The following is a 12,093-nucleotide window of genomic DNA, read 5'->3' as shown; positions in this document are numbered from 1 at the left end:
AGCTCTGGTTCAGATTCTGTACTTAAAACCACTCTTAAAAAGGTTTTCCCCAGAAACTTTGAGGTTTAGTAAAACCAAAAAAATCATTTAGTTCACTCATTCTCATCATAGGGTTCAGGAAATGACTCATTTTGCATCATCATCTTTATAATATCAAAGGCTCCAGTCTGGCCGACAACAACTGATGCTCATTAATAAAGAAAAAAAAACAATGATGCTTAACTGTCTGAACTTTTGTCTGGCAATTTTTTTTGAACAGCGACAAACATTGTGGCATTTTGTTAGATGGAATTAATTTGTTTTATTTACTTTATGATTCAAGCAATTTACTTGTATTTATTTGTTTACTTTACTTTATTTATGCTTCAAATCCTGATCCGCTTGTGTTGTGCTACAAAACCAAACCATGTCAACTCTTTAAATGAAACCCTCTTGAAGGAAAAACATGTATTTTCTATCTTTAAAACTTTATTAATCCATTAATGAGAAGTATTGTAACTGACGAGCTATAAACTCACATTTAACGTGGCAGAAATACCAAAGAAAAGAAAGAAAAGGTGCAGACATCACAACGACGCTGGTTGCTATTATTGCTGTTAATTCTGCAGAGCTTTTGCAGACTATCTAGCGTGGCATGCGAAAAAGAGGAAACACAATAGCATCTCCATATAAACTGCCTGATCATGACTGGACTGATATTTAGACTAAAAAAGCAACTGATAACCAGACAGAAATAGATTCTAATGAAACATAGAATTTGAATACAGACAGTCCCGTGTCTGTGTGTGCGTGGTACGAATTTCAAAAGCACAAGCCTGGAAGAAGAAATCCCCAGAGTGCAAGTGTACGTGTGTGTGTGCGCGTGTCCGCCGTGTGTGTTCATGTTTCTGTCTCAATATAGTCTGACAAGCGCCCTCCGACAAATTTGTGTGTGTGTGTGTGGGTGTGTGGGTGTGTGTGTGTGGGTGTGTGTGTGTGTGTGTATCCTCTGGCCATGTTGTTGCAGTGTTTTGACAAGTGTCACACAATCCCCTGGGGCAGAGCAAGGGGATTTCTCTGAAGAAAGGGAGCTTTGCTTTTGTCAGAAGAGATGAGGCCAAGAGATGCTGAAGAAAAAAAGTTCTCACTCTGACTGGTGACTCAGTGCCGCTGCAGCTACGTAACATTAAAAATGCATTTTATTTAAAGTACTGGGTTGTTTTTTTTTATGTTTGAATGCCGCATGTACGCACTCTTTGTTTACTGCTTCCGTCTTTTTTTTTTTTCTTCTCGTTCTCAAACGCTGCCTCTAACCGTTAACCGCAAGACCAAATATGTGCTGTTTGTGTGTATACAGTATGTCATAATGACTTCCTGTTTATCTTCAAAATTTTCAAAATCCTCAATCTCAGCCCTCATCTAAACTGAGATAAAAACAGCTGTACGAAAAAAAAAAAAAAAAGGAAGCATTTGACTGTGTCCTCCTTCCGCCAAGTAAAGCCCTCTAAACCACTTCTAAGAAAAGTCAAAGCTGGAGTGAAAGACTTGCAAAGGCGCAAATAGAGCCGGCTCATTTTTAGAAAAGAGCTACGTTGTCATTACAAGTCCATAGTGTTTACCATTCGCCACACCTCCCTTAACCGAGGGTGAGTATCATTCTATAAACGTGTCCGCTTTGTGAGCCACTGTTCAGTTTCCTTCTCAGCGGGGTTGCACTGATGAGGATTTTTTTACTGCCTGAAAATAACACCCTTCCTTGAGTTTTTCTTGCATTTTTCGTCGATAACTTTGAAATTCTGGTCTGCGGTTGCAAACTTAGTTTCAGTGATGACGGGCTGTCACCAAACTACATTTATGACCAAACAAGTCTCGTACACTTACAAGGAACTCCACAATGACAGCTAATACGCTACAGTTACCGTTCCCGTCAGTATTTATGTTAAAAAAAAACTGCAAAATATCCAATATTTTTCAATGATTGATGGGTAAGTCAAGTTAAAAAGCAGATTTTTTTTTTTTAGCATCATCTGCTAACTGGCTTTTTCAACCAATGAAACATGTGGATGTTTATTCCTCCTTATAGCAAATGCCACATGCAAATGTGACATTTATTACTGGTCTCTGATCTATATCAGCCTAATTTATCTGCTTCTTAGATACAAAGAAAACCTCTTCATCCCTTTGATTAGTCAGGTAAAAAAAAACAGTCTGTGTCATGCTCAATCACACATAAGAGCTTCTCACTCTCCTTTAAAAGCTGCACACCTTTCCAGAGTGTCTGTTTTCTGTTTGTGTCACAGCCGCTGCCGATTCTCTTTTAAGTACAAAAAGGAAAAAAAAAAAAAAGCTGGCAGGTTGAACAAAGCAAAACAGTGTCAGTGTTGAAGTGGTTAGATGCTGGCACTTGGCAGGTGAGCAAAAGAAGCAACACTCCTCCTCTGCAAAGCTCAAGATAGTAAATTGCGAGTGAAAATGAGAAAAATGACCCGCAGCCGGTCTGCTCCAACTTAAGTATTGTTAGTAAAAGACGGAGGCCATTTAATCAGGGTCATGACCTTTGACCTGTAAAACATACAACAAGTTGTTAAAGCTCTTTGCCTCAGGACACTTCACACGCTGACAGCAGTTACCAACACCTTTGGTTGAAGTGCTGAAATACCACCGGTAGTTTTTAAAGGGTTTGAAGTCTTACACTCTGGCAGAGGGACAGTTTCTTTATCACCACATTATAAACTGCTGTCAAAAGAAGAGCTGCCCTTCAGAAATAAGAGCAGTTACCTAATTAACATACAAATGGATTCAGATAAGTAACTGCACATGTAGTCAAAGAGTTTCCTCACTCAAGTTGACTGAAGGCTTCAGTGTGCTTCAAATGAACAAGGTTGTAGAACGGGTCGCCGGACCACGTCTGAGGGCGAAATCGCTTATATCTGTTTCGAACGGCTATGCTCGAAGGCCGTCAAAGCCTCGTCCTTGCTGCGTCCCACTGCCTCCCCTATATATCTTTCCAAGAAGTCTTCTACGTATCTTTGGAGTCGACACAATCAATTGCAACAAATGCCTATTTCCAGACAGTCTTCTCTGAACTAACTTAACTAAGCTGCTGTCCTGCTGTACCAATGCTCCAATGACTTCATGCACAACGGCTAATATATTTACTGTGTAAAGGGCTTCCAAAATTACTCAGTAGATTGGTAAATGTACCATATATAATCCCTTGCTCTTGATTAAGAAAAGCAGACAATGGCATCCTCTAAAATAACATTTTTTCTTTGCCAATGGCTGAAGAAAGCTGATAAATTCACATGAAAATACATTGCGAGTTGCACTTTTATATCCGCAATTAAATGTCTCTATGTGTGTCAGCGTGAATAATAAAATCCTACACGCTGTAATTTCAAGTTTAAGTTCACCAGGTTTATCATCGTTGATCTATATATTCCGTATTGGGCCGAATTTACATTTGAATTTACATTTTGTGTAACAGCAGCTCCTACACTGAGTGTGTGGGTTGTTTGTAGCCTTAAAGCTAGGGAGTGTCTTCAAGTCAGTTTATATAAGTCTGTTAGAGTCAGTCAGCCCTAAAAGTGTTTTGTTAGCGCAATTTAATCTGCAGGAGTTTCTGAAGGCTTGCGTAACGCTTGCGTTTTCTTGCCGTGGATGAAATAAATTCATGACGAGTAAAAACAAAGTCGAAAGCATCTTCCAACGTCTTTACTGCAGAAACAGACCAGGGTCCAAATCTTCTGTCAAGCTGCCAAGAATTACTGCTATCACAGATGACGAGGAGCTCAAACAGACAAGTCTGAAAAATGCAAACTGTACTCGTACAAAATAACGACTTCCAAGCGCCTGACAGGAGGGAGTGTGAGTATGTGACTGATACACAAGCTAATGTTACATAAATGTGGGATTTACATTCTGCTTTAAGTATTTCACTTCCACAGGCAAAAACTTCAGGGATGAGGACTAATGGATGGATTAATATTATCTCACAAACTTTCCCAACAGGAATGTGAAAGTGTGCTGTATCTTCAAAAAGTCTTTTTTGAAAAACTGATTTTTGGAAAAGGGAGGGTTCGTCTTATAATCAGGGCCGTCGTCTCATATTCAGGCCAATACAGTAAGGATACAGTTAAATGAAATGGCATACCTTTCCACAGCATCAAGCAACATCACATGGGCAACGCAACAAAACAGATATATGAGTTAACAAGTAAGAAAGTCCCCCAACAAGTGCAACTGTGACCGTAACGATACAAAATATATAGAACAGTGTCATCTGTCAATATCTCTCCAGCAGCACTAAGATCAATGTACACTTTTCACATTCAACAAGCTTTTCTGACGACAGTTCGAATGCACTCGCTACATTCTCGACTTCAAAACTTTGCACTGAACATTTGTCAGATGTCACCCGCCCTCTTTCTCTGCTCAAAACTTCCCCTGTCACTCACTGCTACCAAAAAAAGCAGAGATGTTACTGCAAAACATCATCCTTTACAAAAAGAGCACTGCGCCCTGGAGCGAGGCGAGGAGGCAGCGGTATGAAAGGGAACGTGGCCCCTGGCTCTTCAGCTGAGGCCCCGGTCAGAGCTTGAGAGCTACAGTAGTAATTACTGCGAGACTGATTGCTGACAGGACCTTCCAACAGCCTGTGGTTAACTGGATGGAGCTGAGGGGGAGGAAGCTTCCAATGCACAGCCATGACAGATGCTCTGCTGATGACTTGTACTTCAGGGTGGTTCGGGGGCATGCGTGCCATTTTACTTAATGCATTTTCCTTTCAAAATTTTTTTAAAAAAAAGAAGCATTTGTGCTCTTACAATTTAAACAGTTTTTGACAGTGTGGGGAGAAATCATAGCAGTGGAGAGCACAAATTACCCTCTAAAATGGTATTAATTCACTCTGTAAAAAGAGAAATCTTTGTTTAAATTGTTTCATTGAAGATCTTGAGAATGTGAGAAGTGCCATCAGAGGCTATTACCTACTCCTCTTTATTTAAAAATCACCCAAGCTAATTTTTAAGAGTAGATGTAATTTGTTCCAAATGGCAGATAGTTATTTTTGGAGTGAAACTCTTCTAACAGCAAGAGACAAGTTCTCCTTAAACAGATTTGAACCCACTTCACTGACAGAGTGGGAGGAATGTGTGATTGTGGCAAGCAATGTATTGCCACAACTGGTTCAGTGCACCATTTTCCAACTGGATTATGCCAGTTTCTTCCCCAGGGTGGTCATTTGAGAGCCCTTGGGATCGTTCATCATGACCATATGGATGTTCCAACGTGGTATTTTAGCCAACCGATCTGTGCCATCCGTGCGCCTGGTTGATTTAGCTGTGGTGATGGAGATGGCTGTATTTACATTGGACAGGAGTGTTTGTCCCAGTTAAGAACTGATACATAGCTGCACTGGCTGGATAAAGGATTTCACAGCCTCTATTCATCTGGTTTGCTTTTTGAGGAACTTAATTTTTGTCTCGTCGTTAGGTGTGCTTTTTTAGGAGAATGATCTTGTTTTTGCACGTTATGGTGTGCAGGATTTTGTTGCCTCTTAAAAATCTTCAACATTACAGCAACCGATTCTGCAGAAGAAGACACACCCAAGTAGCAACTCTGCCACCTGAGTCCAGAAACCAAACACAGCCCTAAATTAAAGATCCCCTCCAGACATGTTGTACCATGCATAAAAAATACTCTGCTTAGAATAATAATATCGACGGCCGAAGAGCAAAACCTCCTATCTGAAAAATGCACTTTTTAGAGAAAACTAAAAAAAACGTGTTCTTGCAGAAAACTATTTGTTAAGGATACCCAATACATAATATATTATGTATTAACAATACCGACTAGGTATTAGTGCCTCGTTAAGTGCAAATAGGAGGTTTTTACCCACTTTTCCTGGATCATTTTGCAGATAGGAGCTTTTGCACTTGTTGCAAGTTGGAAGAGGTTCTACAAAACGATGCTCTAAATTAAGTTAATAATTAAAATTAAATTAAAAATAAAATTAAGTTTGTTTTCAGGTAAAAAGAAGGGCCAGTGTAGTGAATGTAATATACTAGGGAATAATTCTGCTCAGTCTGGTGCTGATGCAGATAGGAGGTTTTGTGCCTCAACATGTTCCCAGTGAACCTGGTTGGAGGTTTTCGTCAGGTCACTTTTCTGTCACGACGAAGGGCGGGATTATCTTGCAGACAGACTGATTATGAGCAGCCTTCCTTGTTCTCATCATGCAAACTGAAATCCGACAATCAGAAAATTCAGCAGATAGGGGGCCATTGATATGTGTCTAATATGTTTTTTTCTACACAAAAAAGGCCAATTACCTCATTAAAATCCTTAAAATGACACCTCATCCTTTGCCATCACCGAAAAATCTGGACTCATTAAATATGCAAACATTGTCAAAGTTGAACAGCTGAATGTGATGTCACAAATCATGCTTGTAGGCCCACCCCCTTACAATCACATTTTCAATGAGCACAGAAAAACTTTTCACTTTTAACTTTCCACGAATGAGAAAACAGCCTTCTAGTGTCAAACTCTGCACATTCTGCACTGAAGTAACAATAAGCACAGTTCTGAGCAGAGGGGGGACATACATTTTACATTAGCTACTAATCTACTCTCTTTTTTCTGATGAATTTCATGAATACGGACTGAATAAAAGATGCAGATCATGCCAGCATTCAGCAGCGCCATCAACCAAACAAAATGTTGGAATCCAACCATTCATGACAACTCAGCGAAGCCACAACAGACAACAGACAGCAGTGAAGTGGAGCAAAACTGTGAGCTCATAATGGCCAAACAGAGATTGTGTTGCATTAAACACTTTTTTTGTGTACTGTTTGTGCTTGAGTCACTGAACCAAGCCGCCACACTAACTTACCTCTGATGGTTTCTTGTGCTGGTGGCGGACCCATGTGCTGCTGGTGCCTGTATTCTTGGATGACCTGGACCATGATGTCACCTGACCTGTAGCGATAAAAACCATGATCAGTATAATTAAGACTCACAAACATCTTTTTTTTTAAACTAAACACAATGAGTGTTAATAAGTTCAATAAGTAAAGACAAAGTATTATCTGGAGCATGATACTCCGGTAAAACAATAACTTAATCTGTGTTTTGTTTGTCAAGAGTGTGCGTTATTGAGTGTGAATGTTGATTTAAAGAGGGGAAAATAAAGAACAGGTCCCTGGCTGTAGATCAGACTTCATGCGCACAGCGTGCGTTCCAATTCACTCCAAAGAAACTTTATTGTCCCACTGGAGAAATTTGTTTTGCAGAGAGGGTTTACAATACAAACACAATAAAAAACACTGCAGTCATCATGCACCGCCAGAGAATCGGTTACTTATTAGAGAGCAAAAAGCTGCTCATCAAAAGATCTTAAATGAGCATGAGATGGAGTTCAAGACCTTCTGTAATTTTCACTGATGGAGGTGATTCAAACAGTTTAGAGAAGCACTAAAGAGAAGCAGCCGAACGAAAAACCCTTCTCGTGACTTTTCCGACGGCTGTAGCATTACTACCACTCTGTGTCAGGCCTTTAATTGAAGCAGACTGATGATGATCTATTAAGAGGTTTAATATGTAATGACAGTATAAATAGCATCTTGTTAAGCAGTTAGTCCACTGCGGTCCTTTACAACCTCATTAATACGCAACCTAATGGCAATTAACCAGACGCTGGAGCCAATATCCCACCCACCGCTTCAATCAGCAGCCCTGTGTGTGTGTGTGTGTGTGTGTGCGCCTATGCCCATGTATGTGAACAGAGGCTATGTTGATATGAAGAGAAGAGAGGGCATGAGTGTATGTATAAGTTCATATATTCTATTTCTTTTTTTTTTTTTTAAATCACAAAACCACTGCAACACATATAGCCGAAAGCTCATTTTTATGTGTATGCTGTGAAGAAGCCGTCGTTAAAAATTGCATCACATTGGCAATTAAATTACATCACAAGGGCATAATGGAAAACACAAATTTCCCAATACTGTGTAATATAGCACACTGTGACCGTGACTATATGTGTGCTTGTGTGTGTGTGTGTGTGTGTGTGTGTGTTTATGTGTGCTGCCTCCCACTCAACATATTTCCCTTGCCACCACAGTAGCACTGCCACCATGCTAATTTTACTTGTGACATCTGAACGACTAACACTGAGGGCAGAACTGCTGTCAGACTTGAAAATGACTGACACACACACACACACAAACATATATTGTACATAGAGCTGTTAACACATATATGTATTTGTCACATATGTATGCTCATATAGTCACATACACTGTCACAAAGAGACACGTAACATGGTGTGAATTGACAACCATTAGTAGGTTGAGGTGATCAGAAGACCTCAATTTAATCCGTCTCTCAGCTTTACTGAGTGATGGTGTCAAAGTGTACCACTTAACAGTGTGGGTGTGTGTGGGTGTTTGTGTGTGTGAGAGAGAGAGACAGACACAATGTGTGCTTTAAGCGTATGTGTGTGTGTGTGTGTGTGTGTATGTGTGAAAACCTGTCTTTATCCTTTAAAAGCACACTGGGGCCAAAGAGACTCTAGTCTGTCCAAGAACAAACACATCACAACCAAAAAAAAAAAAAAAAACACACACACTGACACGGTGAAAGCGGTGTGTGTGTTTGTGTGCATCTGTGCTCCTGTATGAGTGTGTGCTCATTATTTTCATTTTTCAACACAGCCGAACATCTATGGGAGATTTCGGAGTGACGAGTTAGACAGCGCACCACCATCCAGCCACCAACATCAAAACACTAAAGAGACTTGGAGAATGTCTGCCAAGGAGGACTGAAGTTGTTCTGGAGGTTTGAGGTGGAAGAACACCTTACTAAAAAAACAGTATGTTGTGTTTTTTTCCTTTCATTTGTCACTGATCTGTGTGTGTGTTCAACCACAAGTCTGTGTGTGTGTGTGTGTGTGTGTGTGTGTGTGGTAGGTCTAAAAAATATTCAGTATTTAGTGGAACATTTGACTGTAGTCACGCATCTGCACTGCACTACAGAGGGAGAGAAAGAGAGAAATAGTGTGTGTGTGTGTATGGTGTTTGCGTGCGTGCCGGTTATATCCATATGAGGCAGCTGCAGCACTCCATCACTGAGGCCAGATAACCAAAAGGACCGCAGCGCAGTTGGAGGTTACCATCATGGCTGTGTGTTAATTAAAAGCCCCGCTCGGTGCACGGCGGCCAAAATTATCATGGGCATCCTTCAATTAGAAACCTGATAACCTCCAGTCAACAGATGCAGCTGGAGCCCACGGATGCTAACGGCTAACGGCTAATTTTTACGGCCTTCAGCACAAGGGTGGCACAGTCAGGTCTGAAAAACAGCCTGTTTAAGCTGTTGTAAAATATATTACAGATGCAGACCTGTGACACATAACAGTTAAACCTGTATGAGGTCATTTCGACCCGCACTGGTTAAAATGCAGTAAACAGTTCAAGTTTGAATAACTACGATACCCAGAATTCACCTCTCCGTAGATCTAGAGTTTGAATTAGTTAAAACGATTTTGAATGAAAAGGGTTAGGACACTGTTTTATTTGATTATTTCACCATTTTCACCTTTTTTATATTGTTTTATTGTTGGATACTTAATCCTATTTCATTCTCTGCACTTTTAGTGGCCTGGTTTTATTCAATGGTATTGTGTTGATTTGTTTTATCTTGATTATTCTATGTAAAAGCTCTCTGTAACTCTGTTTTGAAAAGTGCTTTATAAATTAAGTGTATTACTATCATATTATATATTCTTCATTATGTTAGCCTACAGTTTTATTTTGACTCCCTTTTCTATCTATTCTTTTTTATTACTGAGGTACCAGCTTATTGGATTTTTCTTACACCGTTATAGGAAATTTGATTTTGCATTGATTCCAGAGAAGGAAAATCCCAAATAAAAAAGTTTCATTAAAATGTCTTATAAGTAAATGTTTTTTAAGTAAAGAAAACTGTGCCAAAAGTCAAGTGAAAAAACTTTGCTTTTTTATTTTAGGCATCTAGATGGAGAAATAATCAAGAGTGACTTTTAAGAGTGTGCGACAGTAAAACAAACACACACACACTGGTATGAACAAACAAAAAAGACATTTCAATAAGGATAACTAAAGTAGTCATAAAATTAAGCCATGTTGCTTTGGTGTCTTGTGTTACTCAGGGTTCCTACACATAGAATAATTAGTTGCCATTTAAACCAGTTCAGCCTGGCATCAACATGTCTTATATACCCCATCAGTGCAGTGACTTTTAGGGAGACACAAAACCAAAAGTGAGATCAACTCTTGCCCTCAACATTTAGTTTTGTGGCTCACTTTTATATCCAATTTTCTGTCCATGCTAGCCTGACAGTGTCATGGGAATGGCCAAACAAAAGCGTTTGCTTGTTTTTGCAAAAATCTACGCCACACAATTCCAAGAATTAGTCATGTTGAACTGCCAAAGGCCATGAAGAATGACATTTACAATTAAACCGGCAATTAAATTAAGCTGTCTTCAGTGACTAAATCTTCACATTTTGTAGACAGTGATCAGCTTTAAGAGCCAAGTGTTCTTGTACAGTGTACCTCTGTTTAACGGCTGTTTATTATAAAGATGACTTTCCAGCAGAAGCCGCCAGTGTCGGTGATGTGTTAGACTGACCAGATGTTCCCACCAGCATGCAGTGTATCTCACCATGGCTGTCTGTCTGTCTGATTGGCTGTTTCAGTTTGTGTCACGACTCTGAGTTAGAAATGCATCTGCCAGTCTATCAGTCTATGCAGCCATCGCCTAAAATCCATTTATCAATCAGTCAATTTTTATTTCACATACAAGCACTCATTTCATTTTTGACACTTTGAATTGCGTATTGCATATGTTTAACATTACTTCCAAAGCACATGGGGTTCAGATTTATTAAGAAAATGGCAGAGCACAAATGTGCAATGCAAGTTTTATTGAATTTGCAGCCACAACCTGCATGTATTTAGCTCCTGATTTACTAAAGCAGCAGCTTATTATGCAGTCAGCTCCTGGACTAAACGCATTCTGCAAGTGAGCTCAGGAAAAAAAAAGATGACTTTGTTGCACTTCAAAATATCAAAAGGTCTAATTATTTAATTAATAATATACCACTTGGTCTTCATGGGAAATATATTTAATAATAAGAACATAAAAAAAAGGAACAAATATATCAATACAAGCTGGTGGAGAGAAGGAAGGAGCGGCAGGTCCAGCGGCTCAGAGTGCAGCAGGTGGAGATGGTGTGATATGGTTGAAGTCTCACTATAATCCTGAGGTAAATGAAGCAAAACAAACAACACCAATGTCTTATATAAAGAAAGAAGAGTGCAGCTGCAGCCTGTGATGATTTCACAGACACTGGTGGTCAAGTTCAAATTCAAGTTTAGGTGACAGAGCCTGCAGATACAGACCAGAGCTGTATACCAGTCAAAGGAAAGTGACCGAGCACAAACAAACAAAAAGAGTTACTATACAGTTTATGGAAATGCTAAAACATTTACAACATCTTGTTCTCAAAGCAACCTTTTCTCCCAAAAAGAATGATTTTTATTGTTATATTTATGACTTTTTCTCAGATTATTTTGACTTTGTTGGGGTAAAAAAAAAAGACATTTTGAATATAGTGTTTCATATTTTTATGATGTGCGTAATGTTTGCACCACCTGTCCATATTTTTATTGTAGCTGTGTTTAAAAAAGAGAAGTCTTAATGAGGAGGGACAGGAAGGAAGTCTGTTTGGAGAGTAAATATGAGAAATATCCTGCGAGAGTTGACTAAAACCAGGCAGCTCACCGTACAACAGCAGCACAGGAACTCACTTTTCTGACACTTCCAGGTTTCTTACTACCTCACTTTCACTCACACACACACACACACACACACACACACACACACACACACACACACACACACACACAGAGAGTCACACACTCCCTCCCTCCCTCTCTCCCTCTCCATCCCCGAATCTCTCTCTCCAACTTACTGTCAGTGGTGTCGGAGTCGTTGCTGCTCGTGGAGTATTTTCTCCTCTTCTTCTCGCTCTCCATCTGTCAGAGGGTTGGCAGGGAGGGAGGG

General features: G+C 39.7%; 1 protein-coding gene across 1 annotated transcript in view; it reads right to left on the bottom strand.

The window, feature by feature from the left end:
* jade2 (jade family PHD finger 2) overlaps positions 1-12,093 on the bottom strand; it is a 202,614-nt gene that overhangs the window by 161,758 nt on the left and 28,763 nt on the right. The window contains exons 2-3 of the mRNA XM_044369919.1: positions 12,002-12,065; positions 6,878-6,963 (exon numbers count right to left, since the gene is read on the bottom strand). Of these exons, the coding sequence (XP_044225854.1) occupies positions 6,878-6,963; positions 12,002-12,065 (150 nt within the window). The remainder of the gene's footprint in view (positions 1-6,877; positions 6,964-12,001; positions 12,066-12,093) is intronic.

Source organism: Thunnus albacares, chromosome 13, assembly GCF_914725855.1.
Source record: "Thunnus albacares chromosome 13, fThuAlb1.1, whole genome shotgun sequence".
NCBI lineage: Eukaryota > Metazoa > Chordata > Actinopteri > Scombriformes > Scombridae > Thunnus > Thunnus albacares.
The sequence above is the reverse complement of the archived record's forward strand: the minus strand, read 5'-3'. Positions and strand labels throughout refer to the sequence as shown.